At 38.7% G+C, this 15,722-nt stretch overlaps 1 protein-coding gene across 4 annotated transcripts in view; it reads right to left on the reverse strand.

Annotated features, from left to right (window-relative positions):
* The window catches only part of LOC146687387 (receptor-type tyrosine-protein phosphatase mu), a 169,030-nt gene that overhangs the window by 116,668 nt on the left and 36,640 nt on the right, over nt 1–15,722 (reverse strand). For all 4 annotated transcript variants that reach the window (XM_085438069.1, XM_085438067.1, XM_085438068.1 and 1 more), the window contains exon 2: nt 9,877–9,999. In XM_085438069.1, coding sequence (XP_085294195.1) covers nt 9,877–9,999 — 123 coding nt within the window. The remainder of the gene's footprint in view (nt 1–9,876; nt 10,000–15,722) is intronic.

Consider the following 15,722-nt stretch of genomic DNA (forward strand, 5'->3'; position numbering starts at 1 on the left):
CCCGTCACTTTAGTCAGGTGGAACAACTGACCCTTATTATGTTCCCTGGCAGCATCTTTTGTTGCTGCATGCCAATCAAAAATAATTCTTAATGGCTTAATATATCGTCTTAAAATGCAGTACGCTCGATTGCCAATCCATTCCAGGAAATGGGTCATGTAATGGGCCCCATTTGCCTGTTACAAACCCATTCCACAACAGAAACTTTACACATGACTCGCCTATAATTAGCCTTAATTGTTCACGTTATGATCACTTAGGATACAGAAAAGATGCATGTAAATATGTCCTCCATCATGATTTCTTAACCTTGTTCATCCAAATCGGTAATTTGCTGAGACCACAAGACACTTCTTCACCCCACAAACATGCTAAATTGAAAATGCTAGTCTCTCATGCCTGGGAATTAATTCACAAATTGATCAGACTTTCTGCTCTGTTCCCTAATCATAATGGCGCTTCTCCTTAAGCTTAACCTAACCTTGCCATTGGTGGTGTGCAAGGTGTGATTTTCACACATAGTTGCGAAAGGCTCAAAAGCAACTGGCTTATGTTCACAATATGATGCCCCTCCCTTCACAACAGCAAATCCCATCTTTTGCTGATGTGATTTAAATTCTGATTAAATTTCTGATGCCCTTCAGTCAGCGGGTGTTCTCACTGCTCATAATTTAAGTGCTTAGCCTTTTTTCCCCCCCTCTTTCATTTGGACAGCACATTCGGCACAACAACCAACACTTATTTTCCAGGTAAGACGGAGGGTCAGTTCATTACCTCCTTATTGCAATGTGATCAGGAAGGTGAAGACTTTGCCATTTAAAAACATCTGCCTTTATCTATATGCAATAGGCAAACTCTTCCGTGTTTAAGAGTAAGCTGTATTGCTTGAAATTGTCACCCTGTGAAGCACCTCATTCTGCCAATCCTTCGCCATTGTCCAGGTGTCATTATCAACCAAGGATGTGCTATCAAAATAAAGACCCTGTGCAACAGTGAGACAAATTTTTTTTTTTAATTTTTCTCCGCAACATATTTAGAGCAGATGTTAAGAATAACACAATAAGTCATTTAGCTGGAGCTCCATGTGCAATTGTTCCTAGTAGAATACAAAAACCCTAATTAATCTCAGTTAGAGGCCCTTCTTTCTCTTCCTCTTGCTATTATTCCCCAGAACGAGTCTCAGGGGAGAAACAGAGCAGCAGCCTAGTACTGGCAGCATCCAGGACACCAGCGGAGAAGACACAGTCTCGAACTAGCTAAGATTTACAAACCCCACCCCCCCACAAAAAACAAACAAACAAACAAACAAACAAAAAAAACCAGCTTAATAGAATCTGGACATCCTACCAGAAACTTCCACAGCTTCAGTCATTCCTCCCAGAGAGGGGGGGGGGGGAGAAAAAAAAAAAAAAAAAAAAAAAAAAAAAAATCACAAGTGTCTTTTATTCAAGTGCAACTATTGTCTTTAAAGATTCTGTTCAAGCCAATTCAAGCCCAAATATGACCGAAGTGTATCCAATTCTCCAAAGCTGAATGAGAACTCTGTGAGATTATTTTATTTATGTATTTATTTTTAATTGCTCAGGACAGATGAGGCTTATTGTAATAGCAGGGCAGACTGTGGCAGTTGTGACGGGGGTTCAGCCACTGGCCTTGGGAGAGGAACACACTGAGGATTGCCCAAGCAGACATACAGAGCCTCAAAACTGGGCTGAACCATACTAAAAGGAGCCAAGGCATGCAATCAGAGCTGCATGGTGGGATAAACAAGGCGTCTCTCCATCCAGACATAGCAATTAGGTAAGGCGCAGACCATCATAAACAACCAAGAGTTTAAAGCAATGCTTGTCTCTTCTTAAGTAACCAGAGAGGGTTTTTTTTTCTTGTTGCATTTCATTTCACTTTTCAGTTGTGGTACTTATTTACATGCAGGCATGGAAATGGGCCAGTTTGGTCTTTGATTGCAGTAAGAGGAAGGAGAGTCCACAGCAGGCTGACATCAAACTCTGCTGCGTGCTTCTCTTGAGTAAGGTCTAAACACTAAACCACAGTGCCTCAGCACCTTCATCACAATGTCTCCTATTGATTCTTTAGTACAAATTTTTGCAGGCACATAATTGAAGAGTGTGCAGCTTTTAGTTCTGAGTGTTATTAACCTCTGTTAAAAAAAAAAAAAAATCAAAAAACAACTAATTTTAATATCAAGCTATTTTAGTGACATTCACAGTTACAGCTACAAATGTGGTAGTTCATACAGGACAACAAAACCATACTAGAAAAATTTGCATTTCCTGCGAAAATGCAGTGTGGATGCTTTAAAGCTGAAGCTGTATGCAAAAAGTAGCTGAAAAAGCTGAAAAGTTGCAGAAATTGTAAAAACTTTGCAGAAGCAAAGGAACTTTGCTAAAATGGAATAACTTAGCAGAACTGCAATATCTTAGAGGAAACATAATACTTGGCAGAAATACAATAGCATAGCAGAACTTAGCAGAAATATTGTAACTTACCAGAAACATAACTTCTCAAAAATACAAGAATTTAGGAGAAATAGTATAAGATAACAGAAAGAATATATTTAGACAAAAATACTTAAGCATTACAGAAACACTATGATTTAGAAAAATAGTACAACATAGCAGAAATACTGTGATTTACCAGAGACACTGTGATGAACTATGAATATTGTAATTTTAAATTAAGACTATGTTTTAGCACAAATATTATAATTTGGCAGAAATACTATGATACAGCACAAATACTCTGGTTTAGCACAAATATTATAACATAGCAGAAATACAATTATATAGCAGAAATGCTATATTTAGAAAGAAAAATATAATATAGTAGAAATAGTATGATTGAGCAGAAATACTACAATATAGCATAATAACAATGATTTAGCAGAAATACTATGATTGAGCAGAAGTACTAAGATGTAGTAAAAGTACTTTGATTTAACAGAAATACAATTATGGAGGAGTAATACTTTAAAATGGGAGAAATATTGATACACACACACACACATACACAGAGCCTAAAGGTAAGAGTATTTGTGCCATGGAGTGTTAAGAATGTGAGGTCCATATTAGAAAAGCTGGTAAAATCATAAAAGTTTGCAGAATTGTAATAAATGATGAATATGAATTACTGGTCTGTGACAGTGTATTAATTTGTAGGGAAAAAAACATGTTGACCAAGGTGGAATCGAACCCACGATCTTTGGCTTGCAGACCCGTGTCATTACCAACTGCACCACTGGGAAAGAGAGGAGCCGTTTTGATAAAACAGGGTGATGAGCAGTCAGAATTAGATCCCGGTGAGAGGCGAAAAACGCCGTTTTTTGGAGTTACAAAACGTTGTGTAACTCAAAAACTAGGTGGACTAGAGGCATAATTCTTGTACTGGGTGAATCAGCGGACTTTGGTGTACTTTCACTGCGATTTTCATTGCTCTTTGTACAACCGTCGCTGAGATATGACGAGAGAGGAAACGGAAGACCTCAGACATGATTGGCTGGCTGGGAAGCCGTGCAGGCCCTGATATGTGATATGTGTCTGAGTCCGCACAGAGGATTGGCTGCCTGGCAGAAATATATAGAAATAGTATGATTAAGCATAAATACTACATTTAGCAGAAATACTATATTAAGCACAAATCCTATTAAAAGCAGAAATAGTATGATTTAGCACAATAGTAATACGTTAAACAGAAAAATTGGAAAAGCAAAATGGACAGCTGAAGAAATGCTGAACATGCTGAGGGTCCCTCAAATATACTTGTTAAATGAAAAAAAAATCAGCAAAAAAATCTCTCTCTCTCTCGAATTTGAGTCCACCAATCAGAGAGCCTGTGCACTTTTTCCCGCCAAAACAGGTGCATCTATTTACACACGCAGCACAGAGAGACACAGGATTATCCGGTTGTTCAGTCTGACGTCACTAGCAGTGTCTGGGTCTAAACTCCGCTGCAGGTCCATATATCAAACAATCACTATGGCATTACTGTGAGTTGAAAAACTGTCTAAAGTCTTTCATCTTTAATAAAATGATCAGCGTTCTGCTCTACCAGGTGTAACAATTGAGTTTAACATCCAGGCATCCATGAAAACAGAATTTATGACATTTAACGGAGTTAGAAGTTAGCAGGGAGTTAGCTCGCTAGCTTCTATCTAAATACAATATAGCATGTCCTGACTGCGGGGTTTTGGAAACAAATTCAAACGTACAGCTCTGTTATCACTTCCAACATAAATGAAGACAGAAAGCTAAACAGCAGTGACGTTTGTAGGGTTACTGAAGTTTAGCTAGCTGGTATATAATGATGTGCTACGTGACCGCTAGCGACACAGCTATGTTAGCATAATATAAACAAGCTAACTTTTTTTCCACTTGATAAAAGTTACCGTGAGTGTTCTCGGTGGTCAGGAACAAATGTAATTGCATGGCAGGATGCTGTAAACGGACCAAACTTCAGCCAGGAGAACAACTGAGATAATCCATCCACAATACGAGGTTAGTCATTCATATACTGCTGCATGGGCTGGGCTGTAGTTACATCCTAAGGTTTTAAAAACTGAGCTTAAATAAATGATTAGCGGTAATAAAAGCCGAGGGAGGTCAACAGTGATCGCTGACTGTTTTAGGAGCTTTTTGAGATCAAATAGAAGAAAATACATAACATTAAACATGTTAACAACACAAAAGCCATATTAAACGCAGACTACTTTAGACCCGGAAGTAGGATTCGTCGCGTCATCACTGAACAACCGGATTGCAGTCTATTTCTCATAATGACGACTCCCCTCAAACAAATGACCATAATTTCCTAACCGTAGGGGCTAGAGCGGTCATTCTTACACCGTTTTGTTCAGAAGAGATGGGGGAAATCTTCAAGTGTTGACAATTTATCATTAAAATATGAATTTTTAGAGATATATGACATGGATGACTTGTTGACTTAGAAGCCACGAATTCCCCAATATGCAAATTTGAATGCCTCAGACCACATATATGATTGGCTGGCTGGGAAGCCGTGCAGGCCCTGATTTGTGGATTTGAATTCCTCAGCCCTCAGATATGATTGGCTGGCTTAGAAGCCATGAAGGCCCCAATATGCAAATTTGAATGCCTCAGGACACATATATGATTGGCTGGGAAGCCGTGCAGGCCCTGATTTGAAAATTTGAATGTCTCAGTCCTCACAGAGGATTGGCTGCCTGGGGACCTGGCAGAAATATATAGAAATAGTATGATTAAGCATAAATACTACATTTAGTAGAAATACTATGTTTTAGCACAAATACTATAAAAAGCAGAAATACTATAATTTAGCAGAAATACTATATTAAGCACAAATCCTATAAAAAGCAGAAATAGTATGATTAAGCATAAACACTACATTTAGTAGAAATACTATGTTTTAGCACAAATAGTATAAAAAGCATAAATACTGTAATTTAGCAGAAATACTGTATTAGGCACAAATTCTATAAAAAGCAGAAATAGTATGATTAAGCATAAATACTACATTTAGTAGAAATACTATGTTTTAGCACAAATCCTATAAAAAGCAGAAATACTGTACTATGATTTAGTAGAAAAAACTATAAATAATCAGAAATACTATATTTTGCACAAATCTTATAAAATAGCAGAAATAGTATGATTTAGCACAATAGTAATAAGTTAAACAGAAAAATTGGAAAAGCAAAATGGACAGCTGAAAAAATGCTGAACATGCTGAGGGTCCCTCAAATATACTTGTTAAATGAAAAAAATCAGCAAAAAGATGCACAGGGAGAGAGAAGTAAGTTTCTAGGTCAGCCTGGGAGCTGCTGAATTTGAATCCACCAATCAGAGAGCCTGTGTACTTTTTCCCGCCAAAACAGGTGCATCTATTTACACACGCAGCACAGAGAGGCACAGGATTATTGCAGCCTATTTCTCATAATGACGACTCCCCTCAAACAAATGACCATAATTTCCTAACCGTAGGGGCTAGAGCGGTCATTCTTACACCGTTTTGTTCAGAAGAGATGGGGGAATCTTCCAGTGTTGACAATTTATCATTAAAATGTGAATTATTAAAGATATTTGACTTCTAATGCACCATAACTGAGTAGAGCGAAGCAAAAACTGGCTTGACTTGCCCTCAAACAACGCTTTGTAACTCGAAATCTATTTGGAGTATCGATATCATTCTTTCACCGTAAGAGACAGCAGGCTTTGGTGAACAGTCATGGAAATTTTCAGGTCTCTGTGGAAATCCAACAAAAAGTTATGACGAGAGAAAAAAGTGGTTCATTTCCAGGGTTTGAAATTTGAAGAAATCTGAGCGACGGACGAATTTCCTACCCTCAAACAAGTCCAACTCATTTCAGAACGGTAATACGTGAGAAAGAAATTCTTGAATTGTGAGCGTCACGAGTGTCTGAAGATATACCGGGACAACCCATACGGAAAAGAAATAGTAAAAACTTATATGTGATTACTCATGAAAGTGGCCACTTTGGCATTACTTTCATACATTGTTTTAGTAAGTATCCAAAACATACAAGATTCATTATATAATTTTTCAAGGGATCTTATATCTGTTTTCACACTTATATGCTTTTCATACAAGTTTCACACAAGACAGATACAAACTTTATAAGATTTATATATATCTTTTCCATATGGGAAGCCTCATGTCTTAACTTTGCTTCGTTAAGGAGATATGACGATTCGAATATGCCTCTCATTACAGAAATGCAGCGGTGATTTTGAACAAACTCTCCATTGACTTTATATGGAGAGTTTTCCGACATTGTGTTGGTCTGAGGAGATTTGCGAAAGTTCTATGAATACCACAACAATGATAGTGACATTTTCGGAAACCCAGCAAAAATACCTATGTTTTGATGTATAATTTGTGGAAGTTGAGTGAAGATTGAGCAAGTAGCAAGAAGTTGTTCGGACATGAAGAGAAGACTGCAAAACCTTCAGTGGCACACTGGAAGCCAAGTGCATAGCAACCATAACAACGCATGTATTTTGTGAAAAATCACAATTTTGCAACTGAAAACTTTAAGAGGCATAAAGGTAAAACGGTAAAAGATTTGAAAAAGCTGAATCATACCTGAATAGCCCAATAATTTGAGAACATTTTAAAGTTTGAATGGTTGTTCTACGTGAAAATATGAGGAAGTAGTTAAGTTTCATAAACAAGCAAATTTTAGCAGAATTGCAGAGGTTTCCCATTCATTTCAATGGGACAAATTAAGCTTAATATTTTAAAAAGTATAATAGTGAAAAATACCAAAAGACATAACAGGAATTAGCAGAAATAGCAGAATATTTAAAAATTTGAACGGTGAAAATCGGCTGAAAATTGTGGAAGTAGTTAAGTGCCAAAAAGTGTACGGAAGTCCCAAGAGGAACTCAATGCTAAAGGGCATCTGTTTTATGCTTCAGGTACAAAATGTAGCTTGAATTTTTGGATTAACAATCTGTGCACAGCAGCTATGACAAAATATTGTTTGTGCCGTCAGCGTTAATCTCGTTAAAATGACATTAACTTCATAACCACATTAATACGACAAATCTCCGTCAACACGCTAGCGCGGTTAGCTTGCCGACACGCGGGGAGATCCGTGCTAACTCGCTAACAGATTTGCCGCATTAATGCGGTTATGGCGTTAACGTCATTGTAATGAGATTAACGCTGACAGCACTAATATATTTTCCTTTTGTTTCCATTTCTTTCCCTCTTAGATTACCACTGGATATCACTAATATTTTAACTTTTGATACTGGCTGATGAACAAGTCCAATGTTTGACCCCCCCAAAAAACAAACTGCAGTACACTATAAAATAAAAAAATGACAACCTGATAATCCAGTGAATGAAAAATTAAATATTAATTTCAAGTCTAATGTGGGCAATGAAACAATAATATTAAAAATGACAGAGGACAGTGTCACTGGAGTTTAAACCTCAAAAGAAATCAATTTTCTTGGAAAACTAAAGTAAACCAGAAGCAGTTAAGCATCATTTAAATCATGCATCGGTAGTGGCAACACCTCTGATTGGACCATTTGTGGTTACCAACAAATTTTAAAAAGGTACCGAGGTAGTAACGCCTTCGGTTCTCTGCTACTTCAATTCCATTTCCATCTTGGCACACCAGGTAGGATAACAATCTTCTCTCTGAGCATGATATGAGAGTAAGGCAGCAATCAGAGGTGAGATAGCTTTTCCACCAGTGTGGCTTTCACCTAAATGCATTTTTACCCATCAACCCCCACTCTAGTAGCCGTAAAACAATTTCATCTGTCAAGCACACTACATTTCCCATCCCTTCCAATGTGGTCAAAGAGGAGAGATTACAATTTTGCGCAGCAGGTTGAGTGCTCACACTGTGAAATGGAGAAAGAGCTGCAACCTGTTAATTAGGCCCAGTTCAAGATGCATAGATAGAAAACAAGCCTGTCTGAAGTGTACTCAGACTAGGAGGCACAATCAGGGACACCGCTTAACCAGACATGGGATTTTAATCAGGTATGTTAAATTTAGATCATGTGCGAGGTGTTAATTTGTAGGTCAAGGCTTTCACTGTAACCTTTGCCCAGCCTCCACGTGTCACGACATTAATCAATTTCGATGGAAAAAAGGAGAGACTTCCCTTCTTTGGAAAGTAATTTCTCTGGGGCAGTTCAGCACACAGCATCCTGATATACACACAAACAGGTCTGGGCACTGGCTGCTTAAAATTAGTGAGGACCTGCTAATTAATTCCCCTTCTGTCACTGGGGGGCCCAGTGCAATCTATCTGTGATGCAGCCTTTGTGAGATCAGGTGTCAGATAGGAGGAGGAAAACAATATCCATTAGTTTGCAATGCTACCTTTGTTAGAAGATGAAAAAAGAAAGAAAGAAAGAAAGAAAGCATCATTCCATTAGTCTAACTCTTTAGGTGCCTTCTGCTCAGTGGCAGTGATGTGTCTGCATTTCAAATCAAATGAAAAGCGATCAATGGAACATTAAAGAGACAAATTGTGTGCAGACACAAAACGCAGGGAAAGCATTTTAATGAACTTCAATATGTTGCCGACAGATAGAATTCTTCAATTAACATGGATCAGAGTGCGCTGATATCAAATGTTGCTTTTGTTTTAGTTCATGTGCCTGTCCCAAAGATTCTGTGTATCAGATACTGTTGTGGAAACAAGACGCATCAACATCCCACATCAATAAAACTTAAGGGCATGATGTGGGAATACGAGTGAGGAATGCTGAACTATTGTTTTCTCTTCAAATGCTTACAAAATTAAAGAGTAGTACCTGCTCACATACACCAACCAGCCACTACATTAAAACCGCTAACAGGCGATGTGATCGTTTTGTTATAATGCAGGGCTTTGTTTGGAAACCTTGGATTCTGGCATTCATGATGTTTGTCGCTTTGAGACGAAATCATCCATCGAAACACTGTTGCAGACGAGCACCCCTCATAAGACAGTGGGCGCTCTCCACCCCAACACCACATTGCATAAAATTGCCACGGGTACTTGGCAAAAGGACTGAACAGGCCATGCAAAAGTTGAGGGATGCTTTGACACGACGTGTAGCTACATTTACAAGTTATGCTTTAGGTTACATAGGTTATACCTTAAGGTTTCAGTAGGATTTGCAGTTCTGATGTACCTTTTTAATAAACAAGTATAAATCCCGTGTAAGCCCCCAAACTCCCCCTGGAGACTCTGCCCCACTGCCCAGGTCACGAAGACTGCTACTGAAATAAAACTGGGTCAAATGGGCAACCTATCACAACGAAGTATTCTCAGTATGATGACAGAATAATTTCTTTCCTTCACTGAGCTAGGAGCCAGGTCCTTACCTGAGGGCATCCATGGATCTGATGGAGACTTCTCTCTGGTATTGACCTGCTCCCAGTCGAGGTCATCATCTCGGCCTTGGCTGTATCCACATACTGCCAGTGGCTTCTCAAAAGTACAATCGCCTGTGACAAAAGAAAGAAATTTATATGGTTATTCAAGTTTTCCATTAACTTCCTGCTCAAATGAATGAATGTATAAATTAAAGTCGCCTATTTTTTGTCAGCGGTATTCATAATGTAATATGCCAGACAATGAGATGCATTTAAGTGAGACAGAGTGAAGGATTGCTGTTGTAGGCAAGGCACAACATACATTACCATCATTAGCAACACGGCAGTCCAATTTCACAATGACAAGTATGAAGTGTCCAAACTCCATCATCGTTAGGCATTATGTTTCCAAACTACACCACCATCAGGGATAAATTGATTCATTTTCCTTGCCGACCGCAGAACTTTGCTGTTCATGCGCTCTTACTCCACAAAGCCACTCTAATCCTTTTTACAAGCTGCTTGCAAAATGACAGCAAGCAACCATTAGGGCCAGGCTTCACCCGGGCTTGGCGTGTGATTGATGAATACAAATACCCCTTTATTCCTTGCACCTTAAAGGCCACACAAAGAAGTGAGAGTTGAGCTGCCTCCCTCCAAAAGTGCTTTTCAACCCACTCATGAATCTACAAAAAAAAAAAGAAAAAAAAAAAAAAGCCTAAACAATATTTGGCTGGAAAGACTATTTTAAAACCACGTTTCGTCATTTTCAGAGACAGCAAAGAAATTACACAGCGCCGCTTCAGATGATTACATTAGGTCTCTGTTGATAACAGATGTACAGCACATTATATACCGCTCCTCGCCAGAAATGAATCCAAATGGCAAATCTGAGAATGTTTGCTGGCACACTGTTAATAAGTTTCTAAACACGGATTACATACAAATTTTATTGCCTCTGGGAATGTCCTTTGAGCCAGAATCTATGCTAGGCCAAAACCAATATCTCATCTCTTACAAGCTCCCTCTGACATTCTGCTGCATAAAGGCTACGAGCTGGGGCTTTTGTTTTCCCATTTATTTCTCTGGTGACATTTACAGTACATGTGCAAATGAGTGGCCAAATGAGGAGAACACAGGATAATTAATACCTAGCTCCACAGGGCAACAGCTGATGATATATTTGTTGCTTTGTCTGTTTTTATGAGGGGGCGGACATAGAAAAGGAAGAGACTACCAAAGTATCACAGGTAATAAAAAAAATAAAAATTGTTGAGGCATTTTGAGAGCTTGCCCAGAAATTCATTCCCTTGTTAATGAGAGACACAGGCCTTATTTAAGGTACCGGTTCACTAGGATGTACCGCTGTGGTGAGACTGGAGAAAGAAATCTAGCAGACCTAATCATCTGCTTTACAAGAGCTGAACCAGGAAACCTCAAGCCAACTGTGTTGGACCTGCTGCAAGCATGATTTGCAAATGCCTGACACAAATGGGCTAGTGTTGAGAAACATTGCGTTTGCCTGGGTAAATTATGAGATACAAGCTTTTTAAACCCAATTTTTATGGTTTTAATTCGATTTCACGTATGAATCTATACCCAAGGTTTTATGTCAATGTGACCACTGAACAAGAGTTACAGATATAACTACGGTTCTATGAATTGTGGATGTTACAAGGATAGCAAGACTTGCTTACAAGGACTTTGGAGAGACATTAGCATTTTACAAAGTTTGAGAGCAGCTAAGACGTAACAGTCAAGACAGTCAGATATGATAAAGAAAACTAACTAAATACTGTTCATGAGTTAAAACATCAAACCAGAATTAAGCTAAAGTTATTTGAATTTTACAGGAAGGCAACAAGTCCAGGAGATATTACTATTTTGGTCTGTTTAAACTAGATATGTAGCCAAGTGGGCGGCTGTTTGCTAAGAATGAAGTGAATGATATGACCATAGTTTACTCTGACAAGTTTGTTGTTGAATGTGAAGTCACAGACCAATTTAGCTTTAAAAACAATATTCTGATGCAAATGAATTTCATCTTAAGCTTTAGAATTTGCTCTTCAAACATTAGTCATGCATTCAATAAGCAAACAGCAGGTACGTCTCTCAAAAGATGGAACACAGTGACAAAATAGAAGACCGTTCACACAGGGATGTTTGTGAAGCAGAGCCACTAATGTTACTCACAATACCTTTGCTTGCCCTGATGACAGGACGGACCAAAAGTAAGTATGGTTGAACATGTTGACGTTCATGTACTGTTACCGTGCATGATTGGATTAGCTTCATTCTGCTGCGATTGCTTATTTTGCTGTCAGAATGTTCTGAAATAATAAGAATAAAAAAAACAAACAAACAAAAAACAGCTTAATTTGTGATTTTACACTCCTGTATTTTCTCTACAGTGTGTAAAGCCTGTAAAACCTGTACTTATAATTGTTCTGACCTGTAACCCTTTGCCAACACATTATGTGATTAGTGGCTTTTGAATATTGATCCCAAGTCTTGCCTCAAAAAGAAAACTGATAAATTATAAGCTATTTAAATTTCATCCAAAAAGAAAAAGTTACTGCTCATGAATGATAATTTAGACCTTAGAGGGTTTTACTGTGAAGCATCAGTAACAGGTGGCTGAAAACTTCAATGACTAGCTGAGAATCTTGGTGAGCAATACTAAAAATCATTATCGGTACGCTCTTAAGCAAAGCTATTAACATGCATCGGCTCACTTAAAGCTGTTCAGTAACTGATAAAAAGCTGTGGTCGTCCACGACCAGCGACACTGCAAAACTCTAGGCGTACGCAGGCGGTGCTGGAAAAGAGAATGTACTCCATTGCTCACTCAACTTGCACTCTAAATAAATAAAAATGCCTGCGTTGCCAAGATGTAACTTGGAGAACATAACATGATTAACATGATTCTTTGGCTTCAGCGTCACAGGGACTGGCTCCGTTCCATCAATATTTTGACTCGATAGTTCCAAGATCCTTCACTTTGTGCCACCCACCTTCTCACAGCATGATGGAGCTCAAACAAATCAAAGAGGTGGCTTTTATTGGTGTTTGATATTCAAATCGATGGCGCTGACGAGGAGAAAAATATATTCCGAGTCAGTGGGAGAGGAGCGAGGATTTCGAACACTGAAGAAGAAAAAGGCCATTTAAAAGAAGATAAAGTAGAAACCCATTTCTAATTTAATTCTAATGGGTTTATTTTATTTTTTTGTAAATGCCACTGTGTTTAATAATAAATCAGCAGAACTGGGAGGGGGCTGTCTGAAACTTCATCTTCTTCAAAAGACATCATTAACAGCTCCATTAATGATTCTCATGTTGCCCATTTAATTTGAATAACAAAGCCATTAAAAACCCTAAACATCCAGTGCCATACATTTGCAGGTGGATGAAATAAACCATGAGCATAAATACAACTTATATCTATAACACCACTTCACACAAGGATGGTAATCTGTCATTTTTAGCAGCATGTGACATAAGAAGTTTATACAATAACAATTAAAATGACTATAGTTTAAGAATAAATTACAAATATAATGGTAAATAATAATGTAAAGGGGTGATACAGTCTCCCTGCAGCCATGTTTCCTGATTAACGGTATCTGGATTTGATATTTGAAAAGAGCGAGTGGAAATAACCTACACTGCTTTCTCATTGACAATTTCAAGGTGTCATTAGGACAGGGTAACAGGGTGTGGAACAAGCAATGAATCAATGTTAATTGTTTTAATTGCTGCACAAGCCAATTGGTATCATATTCAGTATTGGGAAGTCTCCTATAATGCCTACAAGTTGTTATTGACATGCTGTGAGACTGTTCTTTGCTGATGTGAACATTAAAGCATCTCGTCTTTACATGGCTTCCTTGAATATGTGGCTTGACCACTGTTGATGCCATAAATAAATAATATAAAAAAAAAAAAAAAAAAAAAAAAAAAAATCACAGAGCACATGTTGAATGTCATCAATACAAGCAAGTGCTTCTGAGTCAACATATTGTAACACATTCATGCAGATGAATGCATCAGTCAATAGCATCATAATAGTTCTTCTCTCTGTAGGAGGTTTATATCGCTGCCAGTGTGTGGCACAACCCCCATATAATCAGCCTCGACAGCTGCTGAAACAGATATCCCAACGAGAGGCTGCCAACTCTCTGAAGGAGATTTAACTTTCAATAAAAGCGTCTATGAGGTGTGCGTAGTCTGGGAGTACAGATGAATGTGCTCCACCCTGTCAACATTCCCCTTTCAAGAGAAGCAGGCAGCTTGAAGCTAAAAAAGGTGGCCCTAGATATGTCATGAAACAATTTATTCCTGAGTGAGAACACACAATAGTCTTTATATTCTCACGCAGAGTGCATTTCAAAGAAATCTATCCATCTTTTCCTGGACTGAGCCAGAGGCCAGAATCAATACCTCAACCCCTCAATGCTAGAGCCAATTTCTCCTAAAGATTTTCAAGTCAGACTTAAAAGGCCTTTTGTTAGTGCACCTGTAACAAAAGTAAACTTTCAGCATTAAAAGCTCTGTGTGTGTATGCAAGTTTAGTACTGTACTGAAGCACTATGCGCACATTGCTGTGATTGCAGGCGAAGGAGTGTGGGAGGGTCTGCGAGGGTGATAATGCAATACTGAGACAGTACATCTGTGGTAAAGCATTAAATACTTGCAAAAATATATACATTTTTTGAATACAGCTCCACAGTGAGATTGTACACGGCATTCTTGTGTTATGCTACATGTGTTTGTGTGCAAGATCAAAACTCTTTAGTCTGTTTATTCTGATTGGACTGTCTTTATTACTTGGCATCAAATTCTGGGAGGCTAATATGATTGTGACAGATGATCCCAGTCTCAGACTTCGTAAATATTCTTAATAATCTATTACCTTCAACAATTATTATGCATCCAAGCTTTGTTTAATTGTATAAAAACTAAAAGTGAGAAGTGGTGATTTTCTAGGCTTCTGAATGTCAGATTGTTGCTTGGTAAGCCAAGAGTGTCCTTGTCCTAAGGCACAGGTGTCGAACTCCAGGCCTCGAGGGCCGGTGTCCTGCAGGTTTTAGATGAGTCCTTGATCCACCGCACCTGATTTAAATGGCTAAATTACCTTCTCAACATGTCTTGAAGTTCTCCAGAGGCCTGGTAATGAGCTAATCATTTGTTTCAGGTGTGCTGATCCAGGGTGAGATCTAAAACTTGCAGGACACCGGCCCTCGAGGCCTGGAGTTCGACACTCCTGTCCTAAGGCGACTGATAGAACTCTGTAAGAAAACTGAGAATTGTTCCTTTAGTGGATTTTACTTCTGTTTGTTAAGTTTTTAGCAGGACTGTATATTAACAAATTTCTGCTCTGCAATCTTGACTTGTATATACCATGTTGCAAAGCAAGCACATTGCCAATTGTGCCATTATGATCTAATTCATCAAACACAATATCCTCCCAGAGAGGATAGCGACCCCTTTTCCAGCAACACCACCGGTCCAGTCCCAGTGGCAGATATCATTGCCGCAAGACCTTCTTAGCCCCTCTGCCAATTCTGCAATTACCAGCTTTCCAACCTGTTCTGTCATGCCAGGAAATCACAGGTCTGCCCTTCGCCCCAATCTGCCTGAATGTCTGCACTTGTTTTAACAAACATCTTGTCTGCTGGCATCCCCGCAGACTGAAACCAGAAGGCAATCTTGGGTAATTTAAAACCAATGTCGACTATCTTCCTCCAACGCAGCCAGTTTAGAGCTTCAGAATCCTGCTGCTAAACCCCTTAGAGACTGATAGGCCTTTTCACTCTGGCCCTATTTCACTTATCTATTGGCAGCTCCTGCCA

This window comes from Copadichromis virginalis, linkage group LG18, assembly GCF_057382275.1.
Source record: "Copadichromis virginalis isolate Kocher_CV1m ecotype Utaka linkage group LG18, C_Virginalis_male_GT1.1, whole genome shotgun sequence".
NCBI classification, from domain to species: Eukaryota; Metazoa; Chordata; class Actinopteri; order Cichliformes; family Cichlidae; genus Copadichromis; species Copadichromis virginalis.